Source organism: Centruroides sculpturatus, unplaced genomic scaffold (genome assembly GCF_000671375.1).
Source record: "Centruroides sculpturatus isolate CEXI.00-Female unplaced genomic scaffold, Cexi_2.0 scaffold587, whole genome shotgun sequence".
Lineage (NCBI taxonomy): Eukaryota > Metazoa > Arthropoda > Arachnida > Scorpiones > Buthidae > Centruroides > Centruroides sculpturatus.
This window is the reverse complement of record NW_019384854.1, coordinates 56,689-69,173: the sequence shown is the minus strand read 5'-3', so window position 1 is coordinate 69,173 and position 12,485 is coordinate 56,689. Positions and strand designations below refer to the sequence as shown.

The 12,485-nt window shown below is 31.0% G+C and overlaps 2 protein-coding genes across 3 annotated transcripts in view; both read right to left on the bottom strand.

Annotated features, from left to right (window-relative positions):
* Positions 1-2,790: 2,790 nt before the first annotated feature.
* Positions 2,791-6,233, bottom strand: LOC111630548 (zinc finger protein 761-like). Of its 2 annotated transcripts, none has more exons than XM_023374660.1 (4): positions 6,134-6,233; positions 5,660-5,941; positions 4,851-5,060; positions 2,791-3,413 (listed from the first exon to the last, which is right to left on the bottom strand). In XM_023374660.1, the coding sequence occupies exons 1-4, from the start codon at positions 6,134-6,136 to the stop codon at positions 3,069-3,071; spliced, it is 840 nt and encodes a 279-aa protein (XP_023230428.1). In that variant the 5' UTR covers positions 6,137-6,233; the 3' UTR covers positions 2,791-3,068. The 2 variants fall into 2 exon arrangements, with proteins under 2 accessions (XP_023230428.1, XP_023230429.1); XM_023374661.1 differs by lacking the exon at positions 6,134-6,233 and adding an exon at positions 6,008-6,132.
* A 1,409-nt stretch (positions 6,234-7,642) lies between these two features.
* Positions 7,643-12,485, bottom strand: part of LOC111630521 — a 24,806-nt gene continuing 19,963 nt past the window's right edge. Inside the window, exons 12-17 of the mRNA XM_023374638.1 lie at positions 8,707-8,791; positions 8,564-8,637; positions 8,414-8,489; positions 8,222-8,342; positions 7,983-8,158; positions 7,643-7,910 (exon numbers count right to left, since the gene is read on the bottom strand). Coding sequence (XP_023230406.1) covers positions 7,687-7,910; positions 7,983-8,158; positions 8,222-8,342; positions 8,414-8,489; positions 8,564-8,637; positions 8,707-8,791 — 756 coding nt within the window. The 3' untranslated portion in view covers positions 7,643-7,686. The remainder of the gene's footprint in view (positions 7,911-7,982; positions 8,159-8,221; positions 8,343-8,413; positions 8,490-8,563; positions 8,638-8,706; positions 8,792-12,485) is intronic.

Below are 12,485 nucleotides of genomic sequence, written 5' to 3'. Positions count from 1 at the left end.
GCGATTTTACTTCAATATTAAGTCATTTAAATTTAGAATTACAAGGTAAAAATAAAACAGTAATTAATACGATCAGCTGCATAGATGCATATAAAGCAAAATTTATCTTACTAATAGAAGATTTGCAACAAAATAATCTGAATCATTTTCCAAATATGGCGGATAACATACAAAAACATAAAAATATTAATTATAAAATCGACAAATACGTGGCGGAAAGCCAAAAAGTAATTGAAGATTTTAAGGTAAGATTCCAAGGTTTTGAAAAAATTAAAGAAATTGTGGAATTTATATATTTTCTTTTAAAAAAAAATTTAAGTGTGAAACGCATTAGCCAAAATTTCATTTTCTAATACCTTTTGCTCCATATTTCATATGGATTCAAGCAAAAGGTATTAGAAAATGATTATATCAAATTCAAGCAAAAGGTATTAGAAAATGAATTATTGTTAATAATTACTAATGTTTTAATTTCCTTGGATGAGAATTTTTTGGCACGTTAAATAATTATTTTGTTTTTTACGTAGGTAAATATACAGGGCGTTTCACTACGACGTGCACTCCCGCGAGCTATTGATAGACTAGCAAAGAATAAGTCTAAAAATCTTATATCATCTTCCATGATAAATTTTTCTGGTGCAAAAAAAATTTCGAAAGTGAAATCTTAAAATCAAATTATCAGCCACACTGTGCATTTTTATAACAACTTTTTTCATATTTAAGAACAAATAGTACCACAACGTATACATTGCAGTTGATTAAAAAAATTAAATAGATTCTTAGTAACTTAAAATATAATCTTGAAAAAGTGTCGAAAAATGAATTTTTTAGGTACCGCCTGTACGGAATAAACTCATAGATGCAAATATCAAAAGTTAGGCCTGGAAATTTATTTTGTTTATGAACGAAAATTTATAAGTGATTTAAAAAATAAAAAACAGTTTTGAACATATATTTTGCTTAACTATCCATAGCTCCCGAGAGTGCACCTCGTACTGAAACACAATGTATAAACATACTATGTATTTCACACCTTCCCTTCGCCACTTAGCAGTGGCGTAGCGAACATAACTGGCGCCCCTCTCCCCCTCCAGAAACACATCTAGTTTGTCTTGGAGACCATTTGGGGCCCCTCCGCGAGTGGCGCCCGGGGCATGATACACCCCTTTCCCCCTCGCTACGCCGCTGCCACTTAGACTATGTCTACGACAACAAGTCGATCGCGACACATTTTTAAGATGAAAAGTAGATCTTATGTACACAAAAGTTGGCCACCCCTGCTCTAGTCAATCTAAGGAGAGAATCTATCTAGGATTTAAATAATGAGCATCAGCCATTAATCGTTTAGTTGTAGCTCGTTACTTCCGGTTTCTGATTCATTTATTTAAACGTGTCATGGCCATTATAAACAGTGTTATAGAAGCTTCTCGTTCTGTTATTCGAATAGGAGGAAGTTGGATATAGTAGTTGTTACATGCATGATTCTTTAAGAGGAGGCCAGTCGGAAATAGCGTTTTTTCAGAATAATGCAATTTTTTATTTGTCAAATTTAATACAATTGTTAAATTAAACAATAAATTACGATTTATAAAGATATAACAAAATCTCCCAAATTCTAATAATAAACCATTCGAATATGCAAATTGTTTTGTAGTGTATACAGCAAATATGGTAAATAGGTGATATCTATTATCATACTAAATGATTTTTTTTCATTTTTACAACCTTATCAGTAAATTTTCTTCTTTTTAGATTTAAATTTACTGGTCTATTGTTATTTTGATATTTTCATTCAAAATCGTGACTTTGATCGCTATTTCCGACTGGTGTCCTCTTAACCNTTTGCGCAAATGGATAGTTTATTATTTAACAACCTATAGTTAAGATATGCATTATTAATTTATATGAAGACAATGAAAAAGAGAAAAAAACAACGCCAGTCGTTTATACGAAATGCTTAGACTTACAATAGGTTAAAAACAAAACAATAATTAATTAATAAGATCCGTTACGGCATTTCTCACCTAAATTTTAATTTAAACCAAATTCAATTGAATTTAATTAATTTTGATTAAGCATTTAAAACAAATAAACTTACATCATTGTCTTCAATTCCGATAATGTCTCCTTGGAAAAGATCAGGATTTTGTAAAGCTTTGGATGGAAGGTCGACTAGATATTGTAAAAGTAAAATTTTTAATATTAATTTTTTAAAGTAAAAACAAAAAAAAAAAAAAAAAACATGTTACCGTATCTGGCGAACGTCACNTTCTTTTTAGATTTAAATTTACTGGTCTATTGTTATTTTGATATTTTCATTCAAAATCGTGACTTTGATCGCTATTTCCGACTGGTGTCCTCTTAACCCATAAGTACCACTTATACATTACCTTTTAGATGAAAGTATTATGGTATTCGAAGTAACCTTTCAGACCGAAATTGTTTAGTTTTGAAATAAAGTCGACCCGTGTTTGCAGTCAGTATGAAAAGTACACGTTGGACATGAATTTTGCCTCTAGCTAGAGGCACCGCAATATAGTGCAGAGAACTAGTTTTAAATTCGTTGTCATTGATAATATAATTTTACATCATTTTTTCGAATATATAAAATAATAAGTTTAAAAATAATCTTTTTATAGAAAATGAAATATTCCACTTTTAAATCATATCTAACTGTAATAAATTTATACAGTATATACTGTATTAGTTTTTAGACTATGTCTAAGAAGTATTTATTATACAGTATATACAGCTTATTCCAGTAGATAAAAGCAGAAACACCCCATAGGAAGAATGGAAAGCAAGACGTCTGTATAACACCAGTTCCTTTTTTAAAAAGATTTTTTTTAATTGGATGTAATTGTGTTTTTTAAAGGACTGTTTTAAAATTCTGGCGTCAGGTAGCCTATAAAGGAGAGTCTGTCGCCGTGAGTGTGAAGTCTGGAACACGAAAAATAAATGTTGGCTCCTTTTTGGGCAGACTGTCTTTAATGTCGAAGGCCAAAACAGTTGTTAATATATATAACATGAATAATCATTAGCAAATATATATTTATAAAATGATTTTATTAATGCGATTTTTCCACATGTTCCCTCAGAGAAACTTCATTTTGGAATTCTTCATTACACCAAATGCATTTAATATCGTTGTTTATGTTCTGTATTTCTGGGAAAATTTCCAATTCGAATGAAGGTTCTAACTCTTCCATTATAAAACTTAAATCCATGTCAAAGACAGATTTATGAATATTTTTCAAATTCGAATCGTTTTCTTCTAATTGCATTTCTTCGTTTATCTCTGTGTCTTGAACATTTGTAGAGAGTATTTCGTTAGAATAAGTTGTTTTACACAAACTCCCTGCGTGTTCATTATTGTTCTCATCTACAACAATCTGCTCGTGTATTTCTTCTTCCTGAAAATCAAACCGTTATTAATATAATCTGAAGAGTTTATAATCACATCAATAATAATGTACGATTCAGATCAATTCACTTTACAAACAAAAGTATTTAGTTATAAATATTACAATGCATACTAGATAGGTCACATCGAAAAACTCGAGACGATGTACTTAGCCTGGGCGAACAGTTTGAGCAGTAATATGTCACAAATGTAAGATTGTTAGTTAATTATTGTTAAAAAAAATACGATGAAAGTATTGACAAAAGGAAATGACATTTCTTTTAAACTGGTACAGGCTCGGCATGCTGTTACAGCAGAGGCGATTGAACAGCTAGGTAACGTGACGTGATGTAGTGGGGATGAGGGACATAAATCTGGTTTCTTTTTCTTTGAACTTGGATAACTTTAGTTTAACCAAAATTCACCAAACTCCACACAAATATGAAGCATGTGTATGGCTTTATATTCCAGAAAACAACATTCAAAAATGTCAAAACACTGTTTTGTTATTAAGCGTCAAATAGGAGAGAGTCGATACTTTCGTTTTTTGAATATATCTTTTTTCAGAATTAATTATGTTTTTCGTATTATAATTTACACGCATGCCAGAGTTTCAATGAGAATTTTGGCAATAAAATTTTTAAAATTTAACGTATAAAATGTTTTTCAAAAATCGGACAATAAGTGCAAAAGTTATCCCAGAAGCATGCACTCCCTTACTGCTTGCCCAGGCAACTAGAAATCACTTGCACAAAATTTATTTGTAAACTAACAAATTGGACAATTTTTTATATTTCGGGTACTGTTTTAAATTTACATTAAACAACAAATACGATTACGAGAGATTCCCGTAGACCGGAATTACTTCAAATTGTTTTAGAATTAATTCAATGCATGAAACAGTTTATTAATGTGAATATTTTTAATATTTTTTCTTTTCATGAAGTATAGAAAGTAGTATTGATTCATTTAGAGTTTTAGACTAAAGTAAACGCTTAAAAATATATAAAGTGCTTAAGTATAAATTTATGACTACAGTATTTAAACAATGGTCAAAATTTTTCTTAGTTGTTTTTCTTTAGTAAAGATAAGCTTGGCGCTTGGAGGCGAAATTTAGAAAACAATGTATTATTTTTTTCTACATTTCTTCTTCAAGTACTATGCCGTAAAACTAAATTAGCTGTATGGGCTATCCACGTGAACTTTGACTTATCCACCCGAAAGTTTTTTCTCCTGCACCTCACTCATAAGGAGAAATGCTTAAGTTTAAAATTTAAGCTTTCTGGACCAGGAAGTTTTGCTCTACGAACGTCTGCAGTGCCGGATGAAGTAAAAGAAGAAAATACAGCTTTTTTGGTTTAGGTATTGTCTTTTGTTTTATTACATGTCACTTAGTTTAATATTTGTTTGTTAGTTAAAAGTTTACTAAAAACATTTCGTTATTTACCCCACAGAAAAGCTCGTTTTCCAGTTCTGGATGAAATTTTTTCTTGTGTCTAGTCAAATTTGATTTATTGCTGAAGGCTTTCCTGCAAATACTACATAAAAATGGCTGCTCTCCGTTGTGAGATCTCATATGAAGTTTTAAAGATGATGGACTTCCAAAAGTTTCGTTGCAATTATTGCATGGATAAATTTTCATTTTCGACTCTTTTGACTGAATGTAAAATAATTGGTTGAATTCTGTTATTTATTAATTTATTATATATTAAATAGCAAAATTAAAATATCATTAGTTTTGTTAAGCTTTTAATTAAATTATATTTATGTAATTTATGACTATTAACATATAATTACATAATGTTTGTAAAACGCTTTATCATTCAATCCTGACCTAAAATCTAGTCTTGTTAGGGGTCAGAACACACATCTCTTTAATAGTATTTTAGTTGTAAATCTTTATCAAATGTTCTTAAAATGTCATTTATTTCACGAATTTTTTTTGTTGTAATCTTTCCGGTTTGTGTCGATGTCGTGTCATTATTTGCCACGATTTGGCTGAGAAGAATCTTGTTACGTTTCATATCTAACCGAATACAATCAATGTAGTTCATATTTTGAAAGTAAACAGAAATGTAGTAGTAAAAATTTTGTTTAATTTTTGAGAAATGACTACAACTTCATACGCTAATATTCATAATTTAATTAAGTTTTCCTTGTAATCAATCGTGTAATCACGTTGTATGTTTTCGTTTAATAATTTTTATTGTCTACCCTATTAAAAATAAAAATAATATTAATAATTGAATAACTTACTTCAAAAGAGATTGTTTGTTGATGTATTCTACTCATGTGTCTAATCAAGCAAACTTTCCATTTAGTGGTGAAAGGACAACCATTGTAATTGCACTTGAATTTCTTTTCTTGTAAGTGCACTCTTCTGTGACTTATTAGAGTTCCATTCTGAGAAAATCGTTTTCCGCAGACTTCGCACACAAACGGCTTTTCACCAGTGTGATGCCGCTCGTGATTATTTAAGTCGCGTTGTGTATAAAATTTTTTCTCACATTCAGTGCATTGATAATTCCTTTCTTTCTCCTTTTCAAAAATGTTTGGCTCAAATAAATATTATTATAAACTTTTAAGTTTTCCAATAATTATTACCTATTTATATATTTTAGTTATGCAGATTTTCACAACATATTTTTATAGCTGTTTGATTTCACATTACAATACAAAGTAAAACCTACTCATCAACCCCTCACAAAAGAATTTAACGACTTTACTTACCATTTTTAAAGTTTAAATAAACAAAAGATTTAAAATATAATTTGTATAAATCAATTTATAAACTTGGAAATGTAGGAAACAACAATGCACTATAACAATGTCAGGTATTAATTGTTCCGTGATATTAATTATTGATTACCCTCAGGTGAGCCTAGCGTTGCCCGAGGAAAAAAGTTACAACAACGGTTAAGATTATTTCGTACTTCTAATGCTTATATTATATTATATTATAGTATTTCATGTATATTTACAAAGGTTTATCACATATAATTCAGAAAGAATCGTTTGAAAATGAAAAAAAACCCGAGTTGTTAGATATAGAAAATTAAATTCTTATAGACTTTCCACAAGATAATTATCACTTTCGATTTCACGCAGTGGACAACATTACCAGGAAACGACGTCAAATAAGACAAATTCGTACTTACTGAAGTTTTCTTTATTATTAACTGTTTTAAGGAATATTTTCATGCAATTTACACGTAGTGTAAGAAATTTAAAATGTAATTTCTGATTTACATTGGATACAAACATTACATTTGATCATTTACAGGTATCGTCATCTATTGGCACTACTTGTACATCAGCGGATCGAATTCAGATAGAAATTTATTGATTTACAAAAATCCAATATACATTTTGAGGTGGGACGTTTCACATTATCTAAGTTAGCCATATAAAAACACAACTGCCAAGTTTCGTAGCAATTGGTAGAACGGCCTAGGTGTGTATAGCGAGCAAACATCCAAACATTGTCATTAATATATATAGATATAATGCATTTTGCCATTTTATAACAATTAATAATATAAAAGGTTTTTAAAACAATCTCATAACCACAATTTTAATTTTGTTCGGGAAAGTTATGGAACTCTTTGCTAGATTTAATTCAAAATAAAATGTTTTATTACACCGGACTTATCAGTTCTTGCAGCTTTAGTATTCAGGCGCTCATTTCTATAATATTTGAAATTCTTATCTGACGATAAAGTAATCTGATACCGAATAAACAAGATGAAGTTTCTGTGGGAAATTGGCCCCTATATAGGTGTTAAACAAACAAAAAAATATCGGAAGCGCCACGTTGGCAACTTTGTTGCCGAGGTATGACCAGAGTTTAGTGGTTTTATCCACTCGGTCACTTGTGAGCTCTGATTACGAGAAGGATGTTTAAACAAGCAACATGACGGCCTTTAACTTAGGCGAGTATGTAATAAAAAAGGTGAACACACCACGCTAAGAATAATCTCCGAAGATGGTGTTAAAAACAATCGAGAATACTGGGTTATAGTTACAGACAACAAAGCTACAGTATGAATCTTTGTTTCAATCAATTTACGCACAAAAAATCCTTTACTTTTGACACTTGGTGACAACAGTAAAAATTTCTCTAGTGGAGCCGACCCTCTACCTAATTCAACACAAACGTATTTACATTACATGATTAAAATTCGTTACGGCAAGGGTTTCTAAGCTACAAATTTAAATGAACATTTGAACGTTTATATTTATTTCATGATAGATTATAATGTTACAATTTCAAGTATTTTGTTTCATACACACTCGTACAACTCTTTAATTCTGTAAACATCGCTAGAAGTTAAACCAATCTTCTGGTATGGATCAAGCAACCTTACTCCTGATTTCGCTTCCATGGTCATCGACTTCCCATTCTTAGAAAATGCATAATTTCCATACATCATGATAGAGTGGAGATCAAAATCGTTATAAATAGTAAGCTTTCTCCGATTAAAGATTTCAAATTGAAGCAGAGCTTCTAAAAATTTCGAAATTTACATCAATTTTTTTTTAGCAAACTAAATGAAAATATATGATAATGGTAACTTACTTTTATCTATATTATCCCAATGAACAATAAGGTGATCGTCTCTATCCGGTCGATTCTGTTCGTGATAGAAGCCGAGTGTGTGCAAAATTTCATGCACAACAGTGCCTATGTATTCACATCCTTCTCCGAGAGATAGATATTGTTTACCACCCTTTCGACCAAGATTGGAGTAACAGCTGAAGTGAGTGTAACAATATTATAAAACAGGTAAAATATTGTATTAATTACATGAAATATACCCGGATTCTCTAATGAATCTAACGTAATCTCGTTCTCTATTTCTTTCTTTGAAAGTGATGCATCCTTCTGTTGCATTATTTATGTGCTTCATTGCTTTTTTGATTAAAGGCTTTAGAGTTCCTATTATAAAAAAATGTAATTGAATTAATAAGCTAATTTTACTTATATTAACTTTGTAAAAGTAACCGAACTTAAACTTGGGTCGATAGTATAATACACTATCCCGCCCTTCCAGCGAAGTGAAAGATCCGTTACGGCATTTCTCACCTAAATTTTAATTTAAACCAAATTCAATTGAATTTAATTAATTTTGATTAAGCATTTAAAACAAATAAACTTACATCATTGTCTTCAATTCCGATAATGTCTCCTTGGAAAAGATCAGGATTTTGTAAAGCTTTGGATGGAAGGTCGACTAGATATTGTAAAAGTAAAATTTTTAATATTAATTTTTTAAAGTAAAAACAAAAAAAAAACATGTTACCGTATCTGGCGAACGTCACTGTAAATAAAGTAAATAAGAGCAACATTTCTGGAGTTATTAGTAATGCTGCACACTTTATTCTTCTCTAAGTGGATTGAATGTCTCTATATATACAGTTGTTGTCTATAATCTTATCGAAGATATATATAAACAATTAGATTAAAAATATGTTTCATAATTCTTGAAGATATCTACTTTTCCCTTATTCGCGCCCACCAATGACCAAGTAAATAAACCCCTGAATACTCGTAGGTTGGTCATGGGTTCGATCCATGTTAACGGCAGGCTAACAGAGTTTCTCGAGTTTATTTACGTTTGTAATTCCTAAACAAAAGCCAGTTTCTCGTAGAAAGTCTTCCCGTTTCTTTATTTATAGGTTTACAATTCTATTTATTGTTTGAAACTATTGTTCTTATAAAGAAATCATCATGAAAACGCATAAATAAAGAATATTTTTCTAGAGAAAATGCCTTTCTCGTTGGCAGATCATTCTTACATTGCAACCTAAGAAGTGGGGGATCTGCCGAAGAAAAATGCCTCGTAGAAGGTCTCTTATGAGAGACTGGTCCCTATAAAGGTGTTACAAACGTGAACAAAACCCACAGAATTCCACGTGACTAGCGTCAACAAGGAGCGAACTCACCACCAATTAGCAGTGTACTATATATCCACTCGATTACTAATAGGTGATCATCATTATCATTTTTTAATTTTTGAGATACATTACGTACATTTCCTGGCCCCGCATGGAGCATTACCAGGAAGAAGGGTATACAGGAATTATGTGCACAAAGAATATTATGTGTACAATAATAAGTGAAAAGAAATGAATACAGTGATAAAGTTTACAATGAGAATCGGGTACACAAAAACATTAAATAGCGAGTATGATAAAGTAGCATATATATACAAGATGATAATTGTCTAATTAATTAGATTAATCTAATTGTCTAATTAATTGAGTTTTAAATCGGTTGAAATGCAGTTTTAAATATCCCCCCAAAAATTAGACTTACACCACTTTACAGAAAAGTTCCTGTTATTATGGAACTAGCAAATAAAGAACCTTTATTCCAATCTTAATTTGTTTAATAAATGTACTTGATGTCCACCAGCGGCCGAAAGGAGAAAACCACAACAACCTTGTAGTCGGTGCTTTGTCAACAGGCTACCATCTGGAGTTTTTCGTGTTTACTTCACATGTCTAATATGTAGAAACCACTTTTTAGCAGAGTCCTCTCGAGAAGCATTCTTTCCGTGGCAAATTGTCCGTGTGTTATGTTACCATATCTTATCAAACCAAACCAAACAATTTATCTGACGAAATATTGACTTCTGTGATATTGATGTATTTTTAAAAGAGTTCAAACAAAATATTATGTGAATAAAAGGAAAATATAATCTAACAACTTTTATCATATAGTGGAAAACATGGACGTGGACAATTCCCATTTTATATGTCCTCCACTTGCCATTATTCTGGCGATCATATGGAAGTGATGGTTTCGTATGTCTTGAAACTAGTGTTGTTCTTTTAACTTTTGGCTCACTTCAGCCGATCTTCCGATGAGGATATCATCTTACGTAAACAAACCGACAATCTATTGTTTCTTTTACCCATAGCTTCTGCAGCACCTGAAACATGGATGTTCAGAATTTTAATTTTACTTTCTGTATTTTTTAAGATTACTTTTGGAGAAATGCCACCCATGCGTAAGCTTACTTTGCTAGTGTTTAGAGTTTGCTTCGCTGATTTTGTTGTTGCTGTTGACAACTTCTATAGTTAACGCAAATAGTTACTTATATTATTTATTCGACACAATGGAGGTCAATTGATAGGACACAATGCGTTTTATTACATTCACTGATACGCGTTTTGGAGTTTTTTTATTCCTCTTCAGTCGATTTTTTATTCTTTTTATGGTTTTTCGTATAAAAAGAAATAAAATTTTATGAAGAAGTATTCCTGGTAGTTATGCATTGTCGTTACCCACGAATTCTGCACAGCCCATATACATAGGTTGTTATGATTGAAAGCAAACACTTCTCTTGTAAATGTTACCTCATAAAAGGACAAAACAACGTGGTGATAACTTGAGATGTCGATGCTCTATTGCAACACTAACAAGGAATGTTATTCATCTTGGGAAGTTATAGAACTGCAAAGCTTGCATACGATGACGTAAAAATGGTAGCGCTATCGTCACTGAAGACTCACAATTTAAAGGTCTAGTTGCCATCAAGTTGATGCGCTATGGCACGGGCTGCTGGATATGGTGAGTGTTGCAGAATCTTCTCTGCAAATTGTACAGTGCGGCCATTCTGAAAACATCCAGTTTCATGCCACGCATCCAAACTACTAGTTTCCTGCAGACAAAGATCAACTGCAGTGAATATTTTCACACCTTGCAGCCTCTCGCAGATACCATTTAGCCTCCTCCTCTCAGCAAGAGTATTGCCCTCAGAGAGACTGTAAACGAAATCTATCCAAGTATTATTTTAAATTAATATTACTGACTGCAACGTATATAAATGTACGCCTGTATGTATACTGTAAACTTATACAGTTGTTATTAATTTTGTAATGAAATAGATCGAACAAATACAAAAATATTATATTAATTTCTCATAATGAAAATTCGTAAAGTTTTTCAATAGGTGATTTTATTTTCATGTACAGTAGATTCTTACTAATCCAGTCACTTCTTAAACACAGGAGCGCCAGATACACTAGATACAAGCTTATTTACTAAGTAATCTGGCATTCTCTCTAATTTGACACCTATCTATGGAAGGTATGGCCGAAGTAGCGAGAGTCTAGTGTAAACAAATATACAACAAATAAAAGAATTTTTAAGTCATTTAATATAAAAAGACGTTATAGAGAAGGTAATATCGAATGCGATTAATGATATCATTTACACTTGACATTTACTACAAAAAATAGAAGAATTAATAATAATAATACTGCATTAATTAAAGAATTAAATGTGCAGCATTAATAATACGGCAAGAAATCTTTTCTTTCCGTATTATTATTAATGCTGCACACTTGATTCTTTACAGTGAATTGAATGTCTCTATTTATAAACTTTACTTCTATAATCTAATCAAAAGTTATTATATATAATTGATATTGCAGAGAAATTATTTATTGTGAAAACGTCACAATGTCAGGCTACAATTTTTAATCATATTTTTAACCCAAAGAAGAAATAGATAACACTATCCTTATTTATTTATTGCTTTATCATTTACAAAGATATTTACATCCAAAAAAGATATTTTCTATGCTATTAAGACATCTTTTTATCAATTCATTTCCAGACGGATCCCCGGAAAAACCAATATTTTACATTTTTGATTGGATTTAAAAGGTTCATTAAAGCTTCTCTGTGCAGAAAACACTTTGATTACACAAAATAAAAGTTTAAAATAAAATAAGTAGTACAGTTTTCTACAAATGATAAGAAAAACATTCAATAATAGACATGAGATAACAATAGAGTTTTATTGTTAAAATGTATTCTTTTCCAAGAAAGATTTCGTCTGCAATGTTTTGCATTTATATTTTAATATTTATTATATCCTTTCGGCAAGTTTCGTCAAGGGCTTCGCCACTTTCGTCTAGACATTCGGATCCAGTAGAACACAAAACAGAAGACAACAATTATGTCCGTATGTTTCGTGTGAAACGAGATCCACAAGAATTTCGAAAGTTTGCCAAAGATCGCAACTATTTAACGTATCTGTATCGACTCTTATCACGTCCAACGACC

Excerpts from the sequence above, each read along its gene's own strand:
- LOC111630548 (XM_023374660.1), bottom strand. Across the intron at positions 5,061-5,659 it reads AACAAACAATCTCTTTTGAA|TCAAAAGAGTCGAAAATGAA; the intron begins GTAAGTTATTCA and ends TTTTACATTCAG. Across the intron at positions 3,414-4,850 it reads AAAACGAGCTTTTCTGTGGG|GAAGAAGAAATACACGAGCA; the intron begins GTAAATAACGAA and ends TTTGATTTTCAG.